We start from the raw sequence: 27,106 nt of genomic DNA, 5'->3' as shown, positions 1-27,106 counted from the left end.
ACTACCAAACTCATTCTATGAAGCCACCATATCCCTGATACCAAAACCAGGTAAAGACACCTCAAGAAAAGAAAATTATAGACCTATTCCTCATGAATGTAGATGCAAAAATCCTTAACAAAATTCTAGCCAATAGAACTCAACAACATATCAAAAAAATTATTCACCATGACCAAGTAAGATTCATACCAGGTATGCATAAAAAAAAATTTTTTTTATGCACGGATGGTTCAACATTAGAAAAACAATTAATGCAATCCACCACATAAATAGAACAAAAGACAATAATCACATGGTTTTATCAATTGATGCAGGAAAGGCATTTGACAAAGTTCAACAACCATTCATAATAAAAACCCTAAGCAAAATAGGAATAGAAGGAAAATTCCTCAACATAATAAAGGGCATTTATACAAAGCCAACAGCCAACATCATCCTAAATGGAGAGAGCCTAAAAACATTCCCGTTGAGATTGGGAACCAGACAAGGATGCCTTTTATCACCGCTCTTATTCAACATTGTTTTGGAGGTCCTACACAGAACAATTAGGCTAGATAAAGAAATAAAGGGCATCCAGATTGGCAAGGAAGAAGTAAAAGTATCTCTATTTGCAGCTGACATGATCTTATGCACAGAAAACCCTAAGGAATCCTCAAGAAAACTATCGAAACTAATACAAGAGTTCAGCAGAGTATCGGGATACAAGATAAACATATGAAGAAGAGGAAATCACCAAATCAATCCCATTTTCAGTAGCCCCCGAGAAGATAAAATACTTAGGAATAAATCTTACCAGAGATGTAAAAGACTTATACAAAGAAAACTACAGTACGCTTCTGCAAGAAACCAAAACAGACTTACATAAGTGGAAAAGCATACCTTGCTTGTGGAAAGGAAGACTTAACGTTATAAAATGTCTATTCTATCAAAAGCGATCTATACCTCTCATGCAATTCCGATCCAAATACCAATGAAATTCTTTAATGAGATGGAGAAACAAATCACCAACTTCATATGGAAGGGAAAGAGGCCCTGGATAAATAAGGCATTACTGAAAAAGAAGAACAAAGTGGGAGGCCTTAATTACCCGATTTTAGAACCTATTATACTGCCACAGTAGTGAAAACAGCCTGGTACTGGTACAACAACAGATACCTAGACAAATGGAACAGAATTGAGAATCCAGACATAAATTAATCTACATATGAGCAGTTGATATTTGGCAAAGGCCCCAAAACAGTTAAATGGGGAAAAGACAGTCTTTTTAACAAAAGGCATAACTGGATATCCATCTGCAAAAAAATGAAAAAAGACCCATACCTCACTCCATGCACAAAAACTAACTCAAAATGGATCAAAGACCTAAATATAAAATCTAAAATGATAAAGATCACGGAAGAAAAAATAGGGATGTTAGGAGCCCTAACACATGACATAAACAGTATACAAAACATTATTAAGAATGCAGAAAAAAAAACTAGATAACTGGGAGCTCCTAAAAATCAAACACCTATGCTCATCCAAAGACTTCACCAAAAGAGTAAAAAGACTACCTACAGACTGGGAAAAAGTTTTTAGGTATGACATTTCTGATCAGTGCCTGATCTCTAAAATCTACATGATACTGCAAAAACTCAAATACAAAAAGACAAATAACCCAATTAAAAAATGGGCAAAAGACACTTCACTAAAAAAGACATTCAGGTAGCTAACAGATATATGAGGAAATGTTCACGATCATTAGCCATTAGAGAAATGCAGATCAAAACTACAATGAGATTTCATCTTACTCCAACAAGGCTGGCATTAATCCAAAAAACACAAAATAATAAATGTTGGGGAGGCTGTGGAGAGATTGGAACACTTACACATTGCTGGTGGGAATGTACAATGGTACAACCACTTTCAAAATCGATTTGTCGCTTTTTTAAAGAGCTAGAAATAGAACTACCATACGATCCAGCAAATCCCAATCCTTGTAATAATATATCCTAGAGAAATGAGAGCCTTTACACGAACAGATACATGCACACCCATGTTTATTGCAGCACTGTTTACAATACCAAAAACATGGAAGCAACCAAGGTGCCCATCAACAGATGAATGGATACATTATGGTATATCCACACAATGGAATACTACCCATCGATAAAGAACAGTGAGGAATCTGTGAAACATTTCATAACATGGAGGAATCTTGAAGGCATTTTGCTGAGTGAAATTAGTCAGTTACAAAAGGACAAATATTGTATAAGACCACTATTACAAGAACTTGAGAAATAGTTTAAACTGAGAAGAAAACATTCTTTTGTGGTTACGAGAGGGGGGAGGGAGGGAGGTGGGAAAGGGGTACTCACTAATTAAATAGTAGATAAGAACTACTTTAGATGAAGGGAAAGACAACACACAATACAGGGGAGGTCAGCACAACTGGGCTAAACCAAAAGTAAAGAAGGTTCCTGAATAAACTTAATGCTCTGAAGGCCAGTGTAGCAGGGGAAGGGGCTTGGGGACCATGATTTCAGGGGACATCTAAGTCAATTGGCATAATAAAATCTATTAAGAAAACATTCTCCATCCCACTTTGGTGAGTGGCGTCTGGGGTCTTAAAAACTAGCAAGCAGCCATCTAAGATGCATCAATTGGTCTCAACCCACCTGGATCAAAGGAGAATGGAGAACACCAAGGTCACAAGGTAATTATGAGCCCAAGAGACAGAAAGGGCCACATGAACCAGAGACTACATCATCCTGAGACCAGAAGAACTAGATGGTGCTTGGCTACAACCAATGACTGCCCTGACAGGGAACACAACAGAGAACCCCTGAGGGAGCAGGAGAGCAGTGGGATGCAGATTCCAAATTCTCATAAGACCAGACTTAATGGTCTGACTGAGACTGGAAGGACCCCGGTGGTCATGGCCCCCAGGCCTTCTGTTGGCCCAGGACAAGAATCATTCCCAAAGCCAACTCTTCAGACATGGATTGGACTGGACAATGGGTTGGAGAGGGATGCCGGTGGGGAGTGAGCTTCTTGGATCAGGTGGACACTTGAGACTATGTTGGCATCTCCTGCCTGGAGAGGTGCTGAGAGGGTAGAGGGGGTTAGAAGCTGGCAAAATGAACACAAAAAGACAGAGTGGAGGGAGAGAGTGGGCTGTCTTATTAGGGGGCTGTCTCATTAAAAAAAAAAAGTCTCATTAGGGGGAGAGAAATTGGGAGTATGTAGCATGGTGTACATAATTTTTTATGGGAGAGACTGACTTGATCTGTAAGCTTTCACTTAAAGCACAATAAAAATTATTTTAAAAAATACACACTATTACAAGAAACCAAAAGATACCTGCATAAATGGGAAAACACACGATACTTATAGACAGGAAGACTCAATATTGTGAAAATGTCAATCCTACCCACAGCAATCTACGGAAATAATGCAATCTCGATCTAAATACCCACAGCAGTCTTTAACGAGACAGAAAAACTAATCACCAACTTTACATGGAAAGGAAAGAGACCCCAGATAAGCAAAGCAGTGTTGAAGATAAAGAACAAAATAGGAGGCCACACACTACCTGATCTCACAACCTATTCTACAGCCACAGTAGTGAAAACACCCTAGTACTGTTACAACGGACACATAAACCAATGGAACAGAATCAAAAACCCAAAGATAAATTCATCCACGTATGGTCAGCTGATCTTTGACAAAGGACTAAAGTCCATTAAATGGGGAAAAGACAGTCTTTTCAGCAAAAAGCCCTGGCAAAACAGGATGTTGATCTGTGAAAAAAAAAAAAAAAATGAAACAGGACCCATACCTCACACCAGACAATGAAGCTAACTGAAAATGGATAAAGACCTAAGTATAAAACATAAAATGATAAAGATCATAGAAAAAAAATAGAAACAATGCTACAGGTTTTAATACATGGCATTAATACAATGAAAACCATAACTAACCATGCACAAACACCAGAAGATAAACTAGACAACAGGGAACTCCTTAAAATTGACACGGTCATCAAAGAACTTCACCAAAGCAGTAAAATGAGAACCTACAGACTGGGGAAAAAAAAATGTGGCTACAATACATCCTACAAGGATTGATCTCTAAAATGTATAGGATACTTCAGCACCTCAACAACAACAACAAAAAAGCCAAATAATCTAATTAAAAAATGGGCAAAGGATATGAACAGACACTTCACCACAGAAAACATTCAGGCAGCTAAAAGACACAAGAGGAAATGCTGGTGATCATTAGCCATTAGAGAAATGCAAATCAAAACAACAATGGCATATCATCTCACCCTGACATTACTGACACTAATAAAAAAAAAAAATAAAACAGAAAATAACAAAGGTTGGAGAGGTTGCCAGGAGATTGGAACCCCTATGCACTACTGATAGGAATGGAAAATGATGTAACCACTATGGAAAACAATATGGTACCTCCTTATAAAGCTAGAAATAGAAATATCATAAGATCCAGCAATTCCACTCCTAGGTATGTATCCTACAGAAACCAGAGCCCTCACTCAAACAAACCTATGCGCACCCATGTTGTTTGCACATTACTCACAATGGCAAAAGGATGTAAACAACCTAAGTGCCCATCAACAGATGAATGGATAAACAATTATGGTACTTACACACAATGGAGTACCACCTAATGATAAAGAACAATGATGAATCTGTGAAACATCTCACAACATGGATGAATCTGGAGGGCATTACGCTGAATGAAATAAGTCAATCCCAGACAGATATTGTATGAGACCACTATTACAAAAACCCAAGAAAAGGATTACACACAGAAAAAAATCTTTGATGGTTATGAGGGAGGGGAAGGGTGGAGAGGAGAAATCACTAACTACATAGTAGACAAGTTAAGTTAGATGAAGGGAAGGAAAACAAACAATATACGGGAAGGCAGTAAAACTTGGCCAAGGCAAAGTCATAGAAGCCTCCTAGACACATCCAAACACCTTGAGAGACTGAGTTACTGAGGCTCAGGCTGGGGACCACGATTTCAAGAAATATCTAGGTCAATTCGCGTAACATACTTTATTAAAAAATGTTCTACATTCTACTTTGGTAAGTAGCGTCTGGGGTCTTAAAAGCCTGTAAGTGGCCATCTAACATACATCTATTGGTCCCATCATATTCGGAGCAAAGGAGAATGAAAAAAAAAAAACGAAGACACAAGGAAAATATTAATCCAAAGGACCAATGGACCACATGAACTACAGCCTACATCAACCCGAGCCCAAAAGAAATAGATGGTGCCTGGCTACCACCACTGACTACTCTGACAGAGATCACATTAGAGGGTCCTAGACAGAGCTGGAGAAAAATGTAGAAGAAAATTCAGATTCTCACACACACAAAAGAAGACCAGCTTACTGATCTGACAGTGACTGAAAGAACCACTGAGACTATAGCCCCCAGATACCCTATAACTCAGAGCTGAAGTTACTCCCAAAGTCTCCACCTTTCAGCCAAAGATTAGATAGACCTATAAAACAAATAACACACGTGAGAAATGTGCTTCTTAATTCAATCAAGTATGTGAGACCAAACGGGAAACACCTGCTCAAAAGCAAAGACAAGAAAGCTGGAAGGGACAGGAAAACTGGACATACGAACATGGAGAACCAACGGTGGAAAGGGAAAGGGGAAGAGTGCTGACACATTGTGGGGACTGCAACCAATGTCACAAAACAATTTGTGAATACATTTTTTAATGAGAAAGTAATTTGTGTAGTAAACTTTCACCTAAAACACAATAAAGTTAAAAAAAAAAAAAAAGAATCCCAAGACAGATTCAATTCCCCCAATTAAAGTTAAGTTAAAATATGAGATAATAATGGCTTGAAATTCATGTCGGCTACACCAAAAAATATAATGATCTGCTCTTTTTTTATAAAGCTTAAGGTGTTAAAAAAAAAATTCACATCCTTAATAAAATCATTATCCTCATCATAAAGCAAAACTAAATTGGTAAAAATGAGAAGTTTCTCTCTCTTCTCAATGTATTCAATTCCAGTTACCAGCGGTAAAACCCTATAAAAGCCATTTTATGCATTCTTCCATAAATGTTTTGTGAGCATTCAATAAGTTTCCTTAAAGTAGAAACAGATCAGATATTTTAGGAGAGAGTATTGTTTTAACTGATGTGTGCAGGACAGCAGGTGTAAACAGAAATTTCAGAAGGAAGGGAAGGCTGAAGAAATTCAGAAGTATTGCAATCTTTCACACTGAGGCTGTATTTTATTACACAAATTAAAGTTATACATATACAAATTTTAAGTCCCATATATTTTTATACTTGTAGCTTAAAATGATCATGAGACTCAACTTCTTAGGGTCATCTATCTGATTAGGGATACTTAAACAGTAAAGAAAGCAAATAAATTATACACATTAATTTTTACCTTCCACATTCAAATTTGTTTTCTCACATATCGAATTTTCAGGAAACACTTCTTTTAGATTCTTTATTTCTTTAAAAAACTGAGAATACCTTTGAAAGAAAACTGGAAAAGAGAATAAAGACCATTCACTTTCGTGGTAGTATCATGACTTTGCTCCTAATTGTTACTTTCTTACATTCTGTATAGAAATCAAAACCTACAAAGGCCCAGTTACTTGAGCAGAGGAACCCTGGCTGTGGAAAAAATTTCCCCTCACTCTACCATCAACATAATCCTAATCCTACTGATTTTAAAGCCATAGATTCCTCCAGGAATAGCTGAATGATCCATAGTTGAAAGAGCACATGACTGTTTTATGAGAATGGATCTGATTACATTTTAATACTAAGAGTACAATACAGGCAAAGGCTAAGCCTGGGGATGGGAGGGAAAGGAGGCAAAGAGAAAATGCTCAAAAAATATACCTATTTGAGGATACAAACTCCATGAGTCTTTGAGGGGAACAATTCATCTAATTCTGAGAAATTTTGAGTTAGCTTGAAGAATGGGGAATCAGAAAAGGATACATCAACACTGATCAGAAGAACATTATCCTCTTCCTCTCCTTTCCTCTCGCCATTCCAACAGGCTCTTATTTCCCAGCATACCAACATGCTCAAGTCTCTCCAATTAAAAACTCAATTACCTCCCCCTCTAGAAACTGACTTTTCTCTCTTCCAACCCTCCTAACCTTCCATTTGCGCTTTGACCCACCAAATTCTGACTTCTGCTTCCAGCATTCTACTAAAATCACCCTTGCAATGGTTTGTCAGTAATCCCTTAGAGGATGTGTCCAAAGGCCACTTACTAGTCTTCTTCCTACTTGACCTCCCTGAATACTTGATCCCGGTTCACTTCCCCCTTATCTCTTGGTGCACGACTCTTTTCTGGCAGGTTTATCTCTCTTGCTGTTGCTTCTTACATTCTTTTAAAAGCTCCTCTTCATCTATTCACCTCCATTAAAATGTAGCACTCCCCAGACTTCCAACCTTATCCCTCTACTCATTCTAAATCCTCTTCTTGAGTGATGTCCTATATTAATGTTGCTTCAACTGCTAACTATATGTAAATGACTTCTAAGCTCATGCCTCTCTCCTGAAATTCAGACAAATATGTCTCCCACTAGAAATGCCCATTTGAGTTTCCCACAGTTATAAAAACTCAACATGCCCTAAACTTAAATCACCATCTTCCACCTCAAACCTGCTACTCAACCTATACTGTCTACGTCTTTCAATAACATCATGATTTCTATGTTGACCAAGGCAGAAGCTGAGAGTTATACTTTACTTCTCTGGATCACTTATTCTCCAAATCTAAATATTCATCAAGCCTCTACTTCCTTCTCACCCCAGTCATCTTTTTCTTCACTAAGATCCTCTTCTTTCTCTTCACTGGTACTAGACTTAGGTCAAAAAGAAAAAAAGCTCTCACTATTTCTCCATTGGATTGATGAATTAGCATTATACTTGTTCTCTTTGCCTCCAATTTTATCCATATATTCATTTTCTTCTGCCAAAAGCTTATTTCTATAAGTCATGTTTGATTATATCACTTCGTTCCTTAAAATTCTTCACTGGGTCTACGTGGCTGTGACACACCGCAAAAATTGCTACAATTCTCTATCCTTCCTTGTAGCCACATCACTTTGCAATGTGACTTCACAGCTTTTCCCGTCAAGAAATGGGGTTTATTTCTACACAACTTGGATCTGGGCTGGCATTATGACTTCCTTTGGCCAATAGAACATAGAAATAAAAATGTGCCAGTTCCAAGCCTAGACTTTAAGAGGCTTAGTTTACTTCTACTTTCATTCTTGGGAGCCTGAAAGTTGCTATGTGAAGAAGCCCAGGCTAGCCTGGTGAATAATTGCCCTGCTATTCCAGCCAACATCTAGCTAAGCCTCAGAAGCTGAGTTGCCTAGGTGACTGGCACCTGACAATGTATGCATGAGTGAACTCAGCCCAGCCCAGAAGAGCCTCCAAGCTGAGCCCAGCCCAAATTGTCAACCCACAAAATCATGACTTAAAGAGTTGTTGTTTTAGTCCACTAAGATTTAGATTGGTTTATTAGGCAACAAAACATAAATGATATAATAACCTTCAGGAAAAAATCCAGACTTCTTAGAATGGTGCACAACACTCTACATTTTCTGAGCTTACTTATTTCTCCCATCTACAACTTCACCTCTAATAGTTCCTCCCTTAGCCCTATATGTTTCTTCCACCCGTATTTATATTCCCAAAAATATACACACAGCTTCTTTTATAATGTGCTCTACACTCCCTTCTTAACTAAGCCCAGATGTCAACTCCTTTAGGAAGCCTAGCCCAGCCTCCTGTAATTACTTCCAGTAAACACTTACCATATAACATTATAACCACTGGTTCATTTGACTACCTCTAGCACCATTCCCTGCAGTTCTTGAGACCCAGGGCTATGGCTATGGCTGGCCTCTCTGGCTGGCATAATGCGTGACATACAGTAGCTGCCCATCACTGCTTATTGAATGACAAAATATACTGGCTATTATATCTTTTAAAAAATTAGATAAACTCTTATAGCCAAAGATATGCAGAAATTCACCTATTTGCTAAATTATCTTTTAGAACTCACAAAAAAATAAATAGGCTGAAAATGCAATGGGGATTCAAACCACTGACCTTTCAGTTAGCACCTTTCCATTGTAACCACTGCACCACCAGGGCTCCTTAAAATTCCCAGTAAACTCCCACTAATTATGTATCCCTCAGAGAAAACTTCTCCACAGTTTTGGATAAACCCATCGTTAAATGTCAGTATCTAATTGACACCCTCTGTCCGTGTAAGGCAGACATTCCTTACTGATTCAGGCGGCATACTTACTGATAAAAGCAATAAAGGATGAGATTGCCAATAGCAGCAGAAGTATCAACAATGAGGCAAGAAGCTGCTTGGGAAAACCAGGATTACTTTGCTGAGGGCTGGTTTTCTCTTTGGGAGCTGCAGGAAAAATCAAATTAGATCCATCAGTTATAAATTCTGTTCCTGCTCCCTTTTCTTCCTTTTCTTGGATGACACGCAGTTACTAACTATATGACATTTGAAATAATAATAATATAAAAAGGAATGTGAAGGAAATAATAATGTTCACTGTAGAAACTTTAGAAAATACATAAAAGCCCAATTTCCTATTATTGACAGATAACTATTATACTTTGCTATCCATCCTTCCAGCAATTTTTAAAGCATATGTACCTATATGCACATTTTCCCACATAATTGACACACCATAAATACTGATATCTGGTCCACTGTTTTCCTTTACACTATACCATGAACATTTTTACCACCACATTTTCTTCTTTAACACTATTATGGTCACATGATATTTTGTTATATATTTAAATAACGCTCTAAACTGTTTACATTTTTAACCACCTTAAATAATGCTGTTGTTGTTGTTAGTTGCTGTTGAGTAGATTCCAACTCCTGAGGACCCCATGCATGCAGAGCAGTACTGCTCCATAGGGTTTTCATGGCTGTGACCTTTCAGAAACAGATTGCCAGGCCTGTCTTCCAACGTGCCACTGGGGTGGACTCAAACTGAAAACCTCTTGCCTAATAGTCAATCACTTAACTATTTACACCACCCAGGGACTCTGAGTAATGCTACAGGAGATAAATCTTTATAATCATTCCTGATCATTTCCTTACGATAAGGTCAGTTTGTTTTAGGTCTCACTTCGTAGTTAAGAATTACTTTCTGAAAGTTATATTGTCAAGTTGGGAGAGGAGGACCTCAGTATTGTATAATGTGATCTCATATTTAGAAAAAAATACATATACATATTTATGTATATTTATACCTGAAAGGATATACACGAAAATGTAAATGTTTATTTCTGGATGGTAAGATTAAGTATAATTTAAATTTTTGTGTACCTCTAGCTGATAATTTTTTCTATAGTGAACATTATTAAATGTATAATACAGAATGGACCAACAGAAGAACAAATCTGTCTTGGAAGAAGTACAGCCAGAATGTGCACTGGAAGAAGTATGGCGAGACTTCATCTTCGTATTCTTCGGACACGTTATCAGGAGGGACCAGTCCCTAGAGAAGGACATCACATTGCTAAAATAGAAGGTCAGCCAAAAAAAGGAAGACTCTCAAGATGGATTGACACAGTGGCTGTAACAATGGGCTCAAACATAGGAATAATTGTAAAGATGGTGCAACCTGGAAATTTTTCTTTCTGTTGTGCATAGGGTTGGTATGAGTTGGAACTGACTCCATGGCACCTAACAATAACAATAATAACAAAATAAAAAAATGATAAAAAGTCTTTAAAGAGGGAAAAAGAGTATCCCTTCACACTTGCTCATATCTCCAGAGAAATGTTTTTGAAAAGCCTGAGCAATCCTGACCCTCTCCCATAATTTCTTGTAGTATCTATGCATTTTTTTAAAATCTCTTTTGCTCTGTATCTAAGAAAATATACTTGCCACTCAAATTACATTTTATCAACTCCCAAGTCTAATTAATTGAGTCTGTCTTGGAGATACAATATGCAATGGATTTTCTGATTTAAGAAAATTTTCCCTGCAGATTTAACGCACTTGATTTCTTTGTTAGGCTTTCTAGTCGTTCATCTACAATGCTCTTTGTTTCCCTTCAGTCCAGAATTAAAAAGCACACCCTCAACATTCTTCACCCAAAGTGCACTAATACATCAATAACTCCTGTGTAGGCCGGACACGGTTCATGAACTGGACCCAGTGATTGGACCCCAGCGCCACTGAGCCTTGGAAGGCACAGAAGCACAATTCCTCAGAATCATTAGTGCTTTCATTAGCATGGGACTGTAGTTGATTTCTGACACCTTAGTTTTCTCATAGTTACCAGAGTTAAGGCTAAAGACAGGGTCATCTTATCTTTTCTTCCCCCATCATTTTACTGCACAACTCCTTAACGACTTACCTAGAGGCAATTCAGTCTTATAGGAATCCTCAGTGTTTCCAGTCATGGCCAGTCACAGAACCAGCAATTAACATCACTGTCTTAGTTACCTACCTAGTGCTGCTATAATAGAAATACCACAAGTGGATGGCTTTAATGAAGAATAATTTATTCTTTCACAGTCCCGGCAGTTACAAGACTGAATTCAAGTTGACAGATCCAGGTGTAGGCTTTCTCTGTTGGCGCTGGGTAAAGATCCTTGTCATCAATCTTCCAATGCTCTAGGAGCTTCTCAGTGCGGGGACCCCAGGTCCAAAAGACATGCCCTGCTGCCAGCTCTGCTTTCTTGGTGGTAGGAGGGCTCTCTGTTTGCTTCTCTCTTTTATATCTTAAAAGAGATTGACTTAAAATACAATCTAATCTTGTAGATTAAGTTCTGCCTCATTAACATAACTACCTCTAATCCTGCCTCATTAACATCATAGAGGTATCATTAACAACACATAGGAAAATCGCATCAGATGACAAAATGTTGGACAGTCACATGTATTGGGAATCATGACATAGCCAATTTAACACACATTTTGGGACACAATTCAAACCATAACAATCGTCTATGTCTCATTTATAATACCTTCTCTTCATTCTTCATCTCATCACCAACTCTGACCACCAGAAAACATTTCTTACCTGCAGGACGCTCTGTGTTGGCACCTGAGGTGTTGGATTCATTTTTGAACTTCACTTCAGCATAAGTGATGTTAGTAAAAGTGCTCTCCGAAGCCATATTGAGAAGAAGTCTTTTGCTTTCTTCAGAAAATTTGTTTCATCCCTTCCTTAAAATATCTTAAAAATGAGAACAAACATGATGCTAAATTGCAATACTTTCTATCACTCAACTACATGAGGGCAGAGGTCCCAAATGGGCAAGTACCCCTGAGAAGTATCCCGTGAAAACTAAAAACATCAATATGAAGACAGTCTACAGAGGCCCAATCCCCAGGAGCAGTACCCTGAGAACCACAGTCTTTACACATACTCTAGCAAATGTAAAAAGTGGGAAATCATAGGGTGGGGAAAAAAATAAAAACAGTTGCCGTCGAGTCGATTCCGACCCACAGCGACCCAATTGAAATAGGAAGAAAAAAAAAAAAAGAGGAACCAAGTGGTTAGAGAATCTTCCCTGAGAACTGCGTTCTCTGAATTAACCAGGAAGAATGAAATTCAAATAATTATGTTTGCATGTGGGTGCATATGGGTTCAAATAGCCCACTGGTGGCACAATGGTTAAGCTCTCAGCTGCTAACCCAAAGTTTGGCAGGTCGAACTCACTCAGCTGTTTGGTGGGACAAAAGATCTTATGGTCTGCTCCCTTAAAGACCGCAACCTAGGAAACCCTATACAACAACTCTACTCTGTCATATAGGGTTGCTATGAGTCAAAATAAACTCAACAGCACACAACAACAATATCAGTTAAGAGTAAGAAAATTCACCACCATCAATATCACCCAATACACTTCCCCAAGTCTGACTCTTGCAGTCTGAAGTAATATCCCAAGGCAGAGGGAACTTCAACAAGAAGATCAATGATAGCAGCTGACTTTCCAAGTCAGCAGAAAACCTTGGATAGTGGACATGGTTGCAAGGGAAACTGGACATTCAAAATATCCTGGTTGGATGGCTAATGTTGTGTGTCAACTTGGCTGGGCCATGATTCTCAGTGGTTTGGCAGTCCTATGATATTGTGACCACTTCCATGTTGAGATTTGATATTATGTGATCACCTCCATGATGGGATCTGTGGTGAGCAGCCAATGAGTTGAAAGGGAGTTTCCCTGGGTGTGTGGTCTGCACTGATTATAAGGAGATAGCCTAGCAAGGCATAGGGGTTTTCTGCTGCTACTGGATCCTGCAGGTGGTTGCTGTTCATCTGACCTCCAGTTCTTAGAATGTGAGCTAACAGCTTATCTGTGGTCTTGCCTACTGATCTTGGGATTCATCAAACTTATCAGCCTGTGAGCAAGACCTACTGATCTTTGGTTTGCCAGCCTCTGCGGCTAAGTGATTCAGAAGAATCCTCTATCCTGACCCATTGACTTGGGACATTCCAGCCTCTACAAGCTTGTGTGCCGTTTCCTTGATCTAAATCTTTCTCTCTCTCTCTCTCTCTCTCTCTCTCTGTGTGTGTGTTTGTGTGTGTGTATATATATATACACTTTACTAATTTTGTTTCTCTAGAGAAACCAGCCTGAGATATCCAGCATGGGCCACAGTGGACATGAGCACTCCAGGTTGAAACTCCTTCATGATCTCCTTCCAATGTGAGTTACAAGCACACCTATTTAACCTCACACAATTTTTGTTTGTTTCTTTGTTTGGAACAACCATAAACTTTGAAAAGTTACAAGTACCAAACTTTTTTCTTGAGCCATTTGAGAATAAGTTGCTGATCTGATACCCCATCACCTCCAAATACTTAATGTGTATTTTCTTCATTCGAGGAACTTCTCCTGCTTAACCAAAATATAATCTTCAAAATCAAGAAATTAACACTGATACATTAAGCCAGTTGCTGTAGAGTTGATTCCAACTCATGCATACCGCATGTGTGTCAAAGAACTGTGCTCCATGTGAGTTTCAATGGACCATTTTGGGAAAGCAAATTGCCAGGCTTTTCTTCCAGGGCACCTCTGGATGGGTTTGAACTGCCAATCTTTGGGTTAGTAGTTGAGCATTTAACCGTTTTTACCACCCAGTCGCCTTATTGATACATTACCTATTGCCATCAAGTCAATTCCAACTCATAGCAACCATATTGGACACAGTACAACTGTCCCACAGGGGCAGTACTAAAGATTACAATGCTGTAATCTTCCCAGAAACAGATTACAACATCTTTCTCTCATGGAGCGGCTGGTGGGTTTGAACTGCCCATCTTTTGGTTAGCAGCCAAGTACTTAACCACTGCGCAACTAAGGTTCCTATGCTGACACGTTACTATCATTTAATCCTCAGACCCTATTCCAGTTTTCCCAATTGTCTCAATAATATGTCTCATTAGTCTTCTTCAGACTGCAACTATACCTGTCTTCCCTGAACTTTCATGACTGACACTTGAGAAGTCCAATTATTTTGCAGAATTCATGGAAATTGGTTTTGTCTGGTGTTTTTCATAGGCAGGAATACCCCAAAAATGATGTTATTTTCTTATCATTACATCCTATCAAATGGTAGACAATTTCAACTTCTCCCTTTATTGATGTTTCCCTTTGATCAGCTAATTAAGGTGATATCCGCCAAACTTCTCCACTATAAAGTTACATTTTTCCCCTTTTGTCATCAAAACTATTTTGTGGGAAGGGTCTTTAAAACTATATATGTATCTCACTCCTCATCGGCTTACATTATTTTGTAATAAAGTATGGGCTTTGGTGGCCCAGTGGTTAAGCATTTGGCTGCTAACCAAAAGTTGGCAGTTTGAGTCCACTAGCTCCTCCTTGGAAACCCAATGGGGCACTTCAACTCTGTCCTATAGGGTCACTATGAGTCAGGATTGACTCGATGGCAATGGGTTTGGTTTTGAGTTTATGGGATGATTGTTATCTAGTTTATTGAATGGTATAAGACCACCCCCACCATCATTATTTATTTTTAATGCTCTAATTTCCTTATATTTGGCCAGTGAGAACCTGAAAAATATGTATAGTTATTCTTCATTTGGCCAAAGTCACATATCTAGTAAAAATAGATTTTTATGTTTTAACTCAGGCTTAATGATTCCAAAACCCAACTTTATATTATAAAAGGTCTATTTTCAAGGATATCATATAATTGTCATTTAGGGATGTTACTAAAAAAAGATGCTTTTTTGCAAAATTGTCATTAAGATCTCTTTCAAATTCAAGACTCTGTGGTTCCTTAGAACTATAAGAATATTAAAGGTTTTTTACCAAAAAAAGGAATTGAATTCATGTAGTGGCTGGTGACAAATGAAAACGTATGAGGGTGCCCAGCCCCACTACTACTGATTATTCTTTTTACACGAGTCTCATACAATTAACCCACTTGTCTGTCAGTTTGTCGTACTGCGATGGCTTGAGTGTTGCTGTGATACTGGAAGCTATGCCACAAGTATCCAAACACCAGCAGGGTCATTTGTGGTGGACAGGTTTCAGCTGAGGTTTCAGACTAAGACAGACTAGGAAGAAGGACCCAGCAGGCTACTTCTGAAAAGAATTAGCCAGTGGAAACCTTATGAATAGCAGCAAAACATTGTCTGATATAGTACAAGATGAGCCCTCTGGTTGGAAGACACTCAAAATACTACTGGGGAAGAGTTGCCTCCTCAAAGTAGAGTTGATCTTAATGACATCAAGCTTTCGAGACCTTCATTTGCTGACGTGGCACAACTCAAAATGAGAAGAAACAGCTGCAAACATCCACTAATAATCAGGACACGGAATGTACGAAGTATGACTCTAGAAAAATTGGAAATCGTCAGATATGAAATGCATAAACATCAATATCCTAGGCATTGATGAGCTGAAATAGACTGGTATTGGCCATTTTGAAACAGACAATCATGTGGTCTACTATGCTGAGAATGACAACTTGAAGAGGAATGGCGCTGCATTTACCATGAAAAAGAACATCTCGAGATCTATCCTGAAGTACAATGCTGTCAGCGATAGGGTAATAGCCAAACGTTTACAAGGAAGACCAGTTAATACAACTATTATTCAACTTACACACCAACCAGTAAAGCCAAAGATGAAGAAATCGAAGATTTTTACCAACTTCTGCAGTCTGAAATTGATGGAACATGCGATCAGGATGCATTGATAATTACTGGTAGTTGGAATGGGAAAGTTGGAACCACTGCCTCTTGATCTACGTACAGGTTCCTCATGAGCACAGTTAAGTGTTCTGGAATTCCCATTCTTCCCAATGTTATCCATAATTTGTTATAATCCACATAGTCAAATGCCTTTGTATAGTCAATAAAATACAGATAAACATCTTTCCGGATTTCTCTTCTTTTACCCAGGATCCATTTGACATCAGCAATGATATCCCTGGTTCTATGTCCTCTTCTGAATCTGGCTTGAATTTCTGGCAGTTATCTGTCGATATACTGCTCCACTCCCTTTTGAATGATCTTCAGCAAAATTTTACTCGCATGTGATATTAGTGATATTATTGGAAAATTTCGACATTCAGTTGGATCACTTTTCTTGGGAATAGGCATAAATATGGATCTCTTCCAGTTGGTTGACCACGTTGCTGTTTGCCAAATTTCTTAGCATAGACAAGCGATCACTTCCAGTGCTACATTCATTGGTTGAAATATCTCAATTGGTATTCGATCAACTCCTGAAGCCTTATTTTTTGCCAATGCCTTCAATGCAGTACTACTGGTTCCTGATCATATTCTACCTCCTGAAATAGTTGAATGTCGACCAATTCTTTTTGGTATAGTGACTCTGTGTATTCCTTTCATCTTCTTCTGATGCATCCTACATCATTTAATATATTCCCCATAGAATCCCTCAGTATTGTAACTTGAGGTAAAGCACATCCTTGGCAAACAGCAAGCTAAGTAGGCTATAGCTTACATTTTGGGAACTGAACTCACAATTGAATATTTGGTTACCACTAAATGTAAAGACAAAATGTTTTGAGAACAACTTTTTAAATACATTTTTAAGAATGTGTTAATCTTTTCACTAGAGACACAGGCCAGTCCAAACATTACTTTTACATACATATACATTATATTTTCCTTAGACGATACTAAAAACCCATTGATGTCAAGTCAATTCCAACTCATAGCGACCCTATAGGACAGAGTAGAACTACACCATAGGGTTTCCAAGGAGAGGCTGGTGGATTTGAATGGCTGACCTTTTGGTTTGCTGCCTGAGCTCTTAATCACTGGAGTACCAGAGCACCTAGAAGATACTAGTTATATAAAGATCTGACTAATTTTCACCAAAACGTATGTAAGATCCTGAGCATGGATTAGCATAATCATTCACCTTTATTTGTACTTGATATTTTTGATGCCACCTTTAAGTTATAACTTTACACTTCAGAAATTACTCGTGTCCTCTAGTTGAGGAGTCAGTAAACACCAGTAGCATGAGAAGGCTTATAAGTCAGTGCAGATGACTAAGAAAAAAATGAAAGAATTCTATACTTAATCTAACTACAGAGCCTTTAATAAAATGCAGCCTTGAAATGAGTAACATTAACAGTACTAATTAATTTTATCACTTTAAATAAGTCATCCTCATTAGTTCTTTCCCTCACTGGTTAAATATCCCTGACTAGTTCGGAACGAATATGTTTCAAAAACTTAGAAATCTAAGTCCAGGTTCTTGTCACATTATTATTTCTAAAAGCAATAGTTGAGACTTTTGGCTAGGCAAAGATTTTTTAGATATGACACCAGAAACACAACTCAGAAAAGAAAAAAATTGATAAATTGAATTTCCTTAAAATTCAAAATTTCACCCTTCAAAATATATAATTCACAAAGCGAAAAACACACTACACACTGTGAGAAAATATTTACAAATCATTTATATTATAAATGATTTGAATCCAGAATATGTAAAAAAAATACGACTCAGAAATAATTTGAGAATGGGCAAAATATTTGAGTTGACATTTTACCAAAGAAGACATAAATGGCTAATAATCATATAAAAAGACTTTCAATGTCATTACTCATTTGAGAAATGTAAATTAAAACCACAATGAGAAAAGCTTTTATGCATCGAAGGACTTTATCAACAAAGTGAAGAGACAACCTAGGGACTAAGAGAAAATATTTGGAAACTATATATTTAATTATTAAGTACATTGTAGACTCAAACACAAAAGGCAAAAATATAAAACTTCTAGAAGAAAACATAGAAAATCTTTATGAACTTGGTGTAGGTGCAGGTTTCTTAGAAAACGCCATAAAAGAAAAAATGATAAGCTACACATCACCAAAAATTTAAAACCTTTGCTCTTCAAAACATTCCATACAAAAGCAACTTGAACACAATCTCATCTAAATTCCAGGTTTCTAATTTTCATGGATTTTGTGATGCCGTTGTTGTTGTTAAGTGCAGATAAATCATTTTTGACACATAGTGACCCCACGGGAAAGTGAAGAACTGCCCCATATGATTTTCTTGGCTGTAATCTTTGCAGAAGCAGGTTGCCAGGTCTTTTTCCCCAAGGAGGTAAAGCCACTGGGAGGGTTCATAAATATCAGCCTTTCAGTTAACAGCCAACCGTTTAACCATTTGCAGATTGGAAAGAATCCAAAGGTTAACAATAGGAGAGTAGATAAACAAATTACATTCATACAATAAAATATAGCTCATAATGAAATTAAATGTATTGCTGAAATAATGCAAAAAGAAAGATGAGTCTCACAGCCGTGTTGAGTAAAAGAAGGTAGAAGCAAAAGAGCATGCTTCATGACTCCATATATGTGAAACATTAGAGCTCACAAAATAAATATATGTTGGTAGAAATCAGATTACTGCTTGTCAAAGGTAGGGGCACAAGGGAACATTCTTCAGTGATGGCAATGTTCTTTATACTAACTGGTGTAGTGGTTATAGAGTTGTATACATTTGTTAAAATCATTGAACTATACTATAAAAATGTTAGAATTTTACTATATATGTGATATCCTAACAAAGTTTGTGCAATAAAAATAATATGCTTTCTTGTATCAGTCAGAATTCAAATACACTTAAATAATTAGAAAATGTATTAGTTCTTACAATTAAAAATTCAGAGTAGAGGAGGCTTCAGAGATAATTGAACCAGTGGCTCAACAATACCCTTAAACACCCAGCTCTTTCCAGGGTTCCACTCTGGTTTGCCGGTGCTCATGTCATCCTAAAGTTGGTTCCCCTCATGATCATAGAATGACTATCAGCAGGAAGCAGGACTAAAGGTTTCTTTGTTCATGTTCATTGGAAGAGATTCATTCACAGATTCCAAGGAGAACGAGTTGTTGTTGTTATTGTTGCTGTTGTCGTTGTTAGGTGCCGTCAAGTAGGTTCCGACTCATAGTGGCCCTATGCACAACAGAATGAAACACTGCCTGGTTCTGCGCCATCCTTACAATCGTTGTTATGCTTGAGCTCAATGTTGCAGCCACTGTGTCAATCCACCTCGTTGAGGGTCTTCCTCTTTTCCACTGACCCTGTACTCTGCCAAGCATGATGTCCTTCTCCAGGGACTGATCCCTCCTGACAACATGTCCAAAGTATGTAAGATGTAGTCTCACCATCCTTGCTTCTAAGGAGCATTCTGGTTGTACTTCTAAGACAGATTTGTTTGTTCTTTTGGCAGTCCATGGTATATTCAATATTCTTCACCAATACCACAATTCAAAGGCGTCAATTCTTCTTTGGTCTTCCTTATTCATTGTCCAGCTTTCACATGCATATAATGCGATTGAAAATACCATGGCTTGGGTCAGGTGCACCTTAGTCTTCAAGGTGACATCTTTTCTCTTCAACACTTTAAAGAGGTCCTTTGAAGCAGATTTGCCCAATGCAATGCGTCTTTTGCTTTCTTGACTGCTGCTTGCATGGCTGTTAATTGTGGATCCAAGTAAAATGAAATCCTTGACAACTTCAATCTTTTCTCGGTTTATCATGATGTTGCTCATTGGTCCAGTTGTGAGGATTTTTGTTTTATATTGAGGTGCAATCCATACTGAAGGCTGTGGTCTTTGATCTTCATTAGTAAGAGCTTCAAGTCCTCTTAACTTTCAGCCAGCAAGATTGTGTCATCTGCATAACGCAGGTTGTTAATGAGTCTTCCTCCAATCCTGATGCTCCATTCTTCTTCATATAGTCCAGCTTCTCAGATTATTTGCTCAGCATACAGATTGAATAGGTATGGTGAAAGAATACAACCCAGGCACACACCTTTCCTGACTTTAAACCAATCAGTATCCCCTTGTTCTGTCCAAACAACTGCCTCTTGATCTATGTAAAGGTTCCTCATGAGCACAATTAAGTGTTCTGGAATTCCCATTCTTCACAATGTTATCCATAATTTGTTATGATCCACACAGTCGAAAGCCTGTGCATAGTCAATAAAACACAGGTAAACATCCTTCTGGTTGAGAACTAGTAAAAGGAAGAAATTCATTGGATGAATTGCAATTAATGCCTATTCCTAAACAAATCCATAGGAGAGGTGACTGTTTTGATTGCCTTGGATTAATCAGGGCCCCTGGATGACTCAAATGGTTAAGCATTTGACTACAGGGAAGGGTTGGCAGTTCAAACCCACACACAAGCGCCTGGAAGACAGGTCTGGTGCTCTGCTTCTGAAAAGCACAGCTTGAAAACCCTATTTAGAAGTTCTACTCTGCACACATGGAGTTGACATGAGTCAGAATTGAGCTGACTTGAGGACAACTAACAATAACAACACACAGAGCTTAATGTGAGGTCAGCATTCCAAGTCAACTCAGCTAACTGAAGAAAAATGACTCTAACACTGAAGTTTTGTTTCTAAGGAAGAAGGGCTGAATAAACCAACAATATACACCACAGTCCTAAACAGTGGTTCTTCATTATAAAATTACATTTGCAACAATTTTACCATTCATGTGGACATACTATGATTGATTTAACCAAACCCCTATACTAAACATTTGATTGAATACCGTTGAAATTGTGTCACATTATCTCATCTGTCCTTGAGTCATTGAGTTCGTCTTTTTTTCAAATTTTTTTCTTGTTGTTGAGAATATACACAGCAAAACATACACCAATTCAACAATTTCTATAAGTACTATTCAGTGACATTGATTACTTTCTTCGAGTTGTGAAGCCATTCTCACCCTCCCTTTCTGAATTGTTCCTCTGAGTTCATCTTTCACAAGGTGTGCACCATTGTTAGAAAGCCCTGGTGGTGCAGTGGTTAAGTGATGGGCTGCTATCCAAGAGGTCAGCAATTCCAACCTACTAGCTGCTCAAAGGGAGAAAGATGTGGCAGCTGCTTCCCTAAAGATTTATAGCCTTGGAAACTTCATGGGCAGTTCTGCCCTGCCCTATAGGGCCACTATGATTCAGAATCAACTTGATGGCAATGGCTTTAGATTTGGTGGGTTTTTTTGTTTGTTTTTGGGTTTTTTTGCTTCATTAATGATTTCTGTGTTGACAGAGATAGAACCATTAATCCATGCTTCAATATTAAGATTGTCTAAACAAAATCAATATCAAAAGAGCCCTGAAAGGTTGTCAGGTATCAACAGATTTCCACCTTCCAGGAAATCATCCGGATTGATCATTTTAATCCCAATGAGCAAAGTATTTCCCCTAGTACTGGACATTCCATGGAGTTGTCACCTCCTTCTCCATTTACTATGCAGTAGCTTGGCCAGAAAGTGTCTGAAGTGTTGGTAGGTTTGTTTGTATTTTTATTTGTGGGGTTTATTATTTTATTGTGATAAAATATATATATTTTTTTAATTTTCATTTAACCATATAGCTGTTGATGAATGGATGTTTCTACCTTCTGGCTATTATGAATAATGATACAATGAACACTGGTGTACAAATACCCATTTAAGTCCCTTCTTTCAATTTTTTGGGTATATACCTAGGAGGGGGATTTCTGGGTTATACGGTAATTCTGTGTGTAACTTTTTGAGGAATCAACAAACTATGTTCCACAAAGTTTGCATTATTTTAAAGTCCCACCAGTGGTGGATGAAGGTTCTAATTTTCTGTATCCAAAGACTTGGTACTTCGCATTGTTCTGAGAATAGCCATCCTAATGGGTGTTATTTGCTTTTAATAGCAAATATAAAGACAAATATAGAGCCTAAAATTCCAAGGTACATCTCATTCATAGGGTCAAATGTATCTGCCAAATAAAGCAATAAGCATTTTTTTTTTTTTATATAGTTCCATATGTAACCTCCATCACTTTGTCAGTTTGCTGTACTGTGGTAGCTTGCATGCTGCTGTGTTGTGATGCTGGAAGCTATGCTACAGGTCTGTCAAATTCTGGCAGGGTCACCCATGGTAGACAAGTTTCAGCAGAGCTTCCAGACTAACAGTCTAGGAAGAAGGATATGGCTGTCTACTTCTGAGAAAACTGACCATTGAAAACCTTATCAATAGCAGCAGGACATTATCTGATATAGGGCTGGAAGATGAGCCACTCAGGTTGGAAGGCACTCAAAATATGACTGGGGAAGAGCTGCCTCCTCAAAATAGAGTCGACCTTAATGATGTGGATGGAGTCAAGCTTTCAAGACCTTCATTTGCTGATGCGGCATGACTCAAAATGAGAAGAAACAGTTTTAAGTATCCATCAATAATCACAACATGGAATGTACAAATTATGAATCTAGGAAAATCGGAAGTCATCAAAAACAAAATGGAATTCATAAAGATCAATATCCTAGGTATCAATGAGCTGAATGAACTGATATTGGTATTCTGAATCAGACAATCATATGGTCTACCATGCTGGGAATGACAAATTGAAGAGCAATGGCATCCCATTCATCATCAAAAGAAAATTTCAAGATATATCTTAAAGTATAATACTGTCAGTGACAGAATAATATACACATGCCTACAGGGAAGATCGGTTAATATGACTATTATTCAAATTTTTGCACCAACCACTAATGCTAAAGATGAAAAAATTGAAGATTTTTGCCAACTTCTGCAGCTTGAAATTCATCAAACATGCAATCAAGATGCATTGGTAGTTTATAGTGATTGGAATGGGAAAGCTGGAACCAAAGAAGAAGGATCAGTAGTTGGAAAATATGGCCTTGGTGATAGAAACAATGCCAGAGATCACATGAAAGAATTTTGCAAGACCAGTGACTTTTCACTACAAATACCTTTTTTCAACAACATAAATGGTGACCTCATCAGATGTAATACATAGGAATTAAATTGACTACATCTATAGAAAGAGATGATGGAGGACCTCAGTATCATCAGTCAGAACAAGGCCAGGAACCAACTGTGGAACAGACAATCAATTGCTCATATGCAAGTTCAAGTTGAATGTGAAGAAAATTAAAACAAGTCCACAAAAGACAAAATATGACCTTGAGTATATTCCACCTGAATTTGGAGACCACCTCAAGAATGAATTTGACGCATTGAACACTAATGACCAAAGACCAGACAAGTTGTGGGAAGACAACAAGAATATTATACATGAAGAAATCAAAAGGTCATTAAAAAGTTGGGAAACAAAAGACCAAAATGGATGTCAGAAGAGATTCTGAAACTTGCTCTTAAACATAGAGTAGCTAAAGCAAACTGAAGAAATAATGTAATAAAATTGCTGAACAGAAAGTTTCAAAAGGCAGCACAAAAAGTCAAAATAGAGTATTATAATGAAATGTGCAAAGACCTGGAGTTAGAAAACCAAAAGTGAAGAAAATACTCAACATTTCTCAAGCTGAAAGAACTGAAGAAAGAATTCAAGCCTTGAGTTGCAATTTTGAAGGCTTCTATGGGTAAAATATTGAATGACGCAGGAAATATCAAAAGCAGGTGGAAGGAATACAAAGAATCACTGCACCAAAAAGCACTAGTCAACCTTCAAATGTTACAGGAGGTAGCAAATAATCAAGAATCGATGGTATTCAAGGAAGAAGTCCAAGCTGCACGGAAAGCATTGGCGAAAACAAGGCTACAAGAATGACGGGATACCAATTGAGATGTCCCAACAAACAGATGAAATGCTGGAGGTGCTCACTTGTCTATGCCAAGAAATTTGGAAGACAACTACCTGGTCAAATGACTGGACAAGATCCATATTTGCACCCATTCCAAAGAAACGTGATCCAACAGAATGTAAAAATTATTGAACAATGTCGTTAATATCACATACAGGTAAAATTTTGCTGAAGGTCATTCAAAAACAGTTGCAGCAATACATTGATACGGAACTGCCAGAAATTAAACCCAGATTCAGAAGAGGACACGGAACACGGGATATCTTTGCTGACATCACATGGATCATAGCTGAAAGCAGAGAATACCAGAAAGATGTTTACCTGTGTTTTACTGACTGTGTGGATTATAACAAAGTATGAATAACATTGGGAAGAATGGGAATTCCAGAACACTTAATTGTGCTCATGAGGAACCTGTACGTAGATCAAGAGGCAGTTGTTCGAACAGAACCAGGGGATGCTATATGGTTTAAAGTCAGGAAAGGTGTGAGTCAGAGTTGTATCATTTCACTGTAGTCATTCAATGTGTACGCTGAGCAAATAATCTGAAACACTGGACTATAAGAAGAACACAGCATAAAGATTGGAAGGAGACTCATTAACAACCTGCATTATGCAGATAACACAACCTTGTTTGCTGAAAGTGAAGAGGACTTGAAGCACTTCCTGGGGAAGATCAAAGACCACAGCCTTCAGTATGGTTACACCTCAACATAAAGAAAATACAAATCATCACAAGTGGATCAATAAGCAACAACATGATAAATGGAGAAAAGATTGAAGTTGTCAAGGATTCCATTTTGCTTGGATCCACAATCAACACCCATGGAAGTAGCAGTCAAGACATCAAATGATGGATTGCATTGGGCAAATCTGCTGCAAAAGACCCCTTAAATGTGTTAAAAAGCAAAGAGGCCACCTTGAAGACTAAGGTGTGCCTGACCCAAATCATGGCGTTTTCACTCCCCTCATATGCATGTGTCATGGATTGAATTGTGTCCCCCAAAAATATGTGTAGAGAAGCTTCTAATCCAGGGGAAGATTGATGAGAAGGACCTGTCTCCAGAGCTGACAGAGACAGAAAGCCTTCCCCTGGAGCTAATGCCCTGAATTTGGACTTCTAGCCTACTTTACTGTGAGAATATAAATTTCTCTTTGTTAGACCATCTACTTATGGTATTTCTGTTATAACAGCACTAGATAACTAAGACAGTGTGTGAAAGCCAGACAATGAATAAGGAAGGGCGAAAAAGAATTGATGCCTTTGAATTATGGTATTGGCAAAGAATATCGAATATGCCCTGGGCTGTCAGAAGAACAAACAAATCTGTCTTGGAGGAAGTACAGCCACAATGCTCCTTAGAAGCAAGGAAGGCAAGACTTCATCTCACCTACTTTGGACATGTTGTCAGGAGGGATCAGTCCCTGGAGAAGGACATCATACTTGGTAAAGTAGCAGGTCAGCAAAACAGAAGTAAGACACTCAATAAGATGGATTGACACAGTGGCTACAACAATAGGCTGAAGCATAAAAACAATTGTGAAGACAGTGCAGGACCGGGCAGTGTTTCATTCTGTTGTACATAGTGTCGCTATGAGTCAGAACCAGCTCAACGTCACCTAAAAACAACAACAACAAGGCAAAGAATTAGAGGCTTTGTTGTAAGTATATTTTATATTGTAGTAGAAAGAAAATGATGGGTAAGAACTTTAGTAAGAAGGGGAGCAAAAAAAACCAAGGACCATTTTGAGTGGCAATCCACGCAAAGAAACTGCAAAACTGAACCAAGGAAAAGAATTATAAAAATACCAGAAGAATGCAATTCTATAGGTCAACTCATCAGCAGTGAACTCTAGTTCTCTAATTCTAAATCTCTTAATGTTCAATCTCTAATTTCCCTTCGTCTGAACCTTATGTTCAAAGCCAAGACTGCATGGAAGATGTTAAGAAGCCCAAAGAGTCTACTGGGCCAAAGCTGGAACTTACCTTAAATTGATGTGTATTGTATGCCTGCTGTTGCATAATATGCTTTCAGTTAAAAGCAATAAATTGCAATAAATCTGTCTGAGAGAAATTAAAAGTAATGATTGAGATTTTTTGCTTTTGACCATTCCCTAAAAAGAGAAAGACAGGAGAAGGAATCACATCAAATTATAACACTACCTAATTATGGCAGTAACTAATCTGTTAGCAGTCAGGCAGAAATTAGGAAAGGAAGCTCAGGCTCCCTCCACGTGTCTACAAAAGGGCTCTCTAGTACAGCCTCTGAAACACGGAAAATGCTCAACAAATGTACATTTTATGGATGAATGAATGTGTGAACTGATGCTATCGTAAGTGGAATAGGTGACGGCCTATTGAAAAATTCTATGGTTATCCCTTACACAACACTTCCACAGAAACAAAAAGAGCAAAGTAGTCCTTTCACGGTGAATGCCATCAACCACACGTCCATGCAGAATGTTCCATTCATAAATAGATCATCATCTCCCAAATTGACTTTTGAATTACATCACAAGGTGTGTCATTCCAGCCCCAATTTCCATTACAAAAATTTGTGAAAAACAACAGTCTTTATATGGGTTCACCAGGATGCCAGAATCTGAAAGAAGAAACAAAAAAGATGAGGCTATTTCATCAAACTATGCTTTGAACGGCTTAGAGACTGGGGGCACTGGAGTCGAAGAGAGTGGAGCCCAGGTCAGATACGTCCAATTCTATGTTTAAAATGCCTTTATTTACTTAACATGGTAACTTTTGTTTTCTACTGGAAAACGATGGCATTTGTCTTTCAATCTGTCAAGCTTAGCTAAAATATTCATGTCTCTTTTCTACATTATGTACTGACATGATATAGGATGTAGGAAAAGTCAACTTAATGCATAGTACTAAATAATTATACACATATGTAGAATCTTGGAGAAATGGT

General features: G+C 38.0%; 1 protein-coding gene across 3 annotated transcripts in view; it reads right to left on the bottom strand.

Moving 5' to 3' along the window:
- Positions 1–27,106, bottom strand: part of LOC100654125 (C-type lectin domain family 4 member A-like) — a 94,514-nt gene that overhangs the window by 12,042 nt on the left and 55,366 nt on the right. The window contains exons 5-6 of one of the 3 annotated variants that reach the window (XM_010590917.3): positions 12,111–12,266; positions 9,344–9,460 (exon numbers count right to left, since the gene is read on the bottom strand). In XM_010590917.3, coding sequence (XP_010589219.1) covers positions 9,344–9,460; positions 12,111–12,207 — 214 coding nt within the window. In that variant the 5' untranslated portion in view covers positions 12,208–12,266. Of the gene's footprint in view, positions 1–9,343; positions 9,461–12,110; positions 12,267–13,038; positions 26,780–27,106 lie in introns of those variants that run through there. The other 2 variants (XR_010321920.1, XR_010321921.1) reach the window with 2 other exon arrangements.

This window comes from Loxodonta africana, chromosome 4, assembly GCF_030014295.1.
Source record: "Loxodonta africana isolate mLoxAfr1 chromosome 4, mLoxAfr1.hap2, whole genome shotgun sequence".
Taxonomy (NCBI): domain Eukaryota; kingdom Metazoa; phylum Chordata; class Mammalia; order Proboscidea; family Elephantidae; genus Loxodonta; species Loxodonta africana.
The sequence above is the reverse complement of the archived record's forward strand: the minus strand, read 5'-3'. Positions and strand labels throughout refer to the sequence as shown.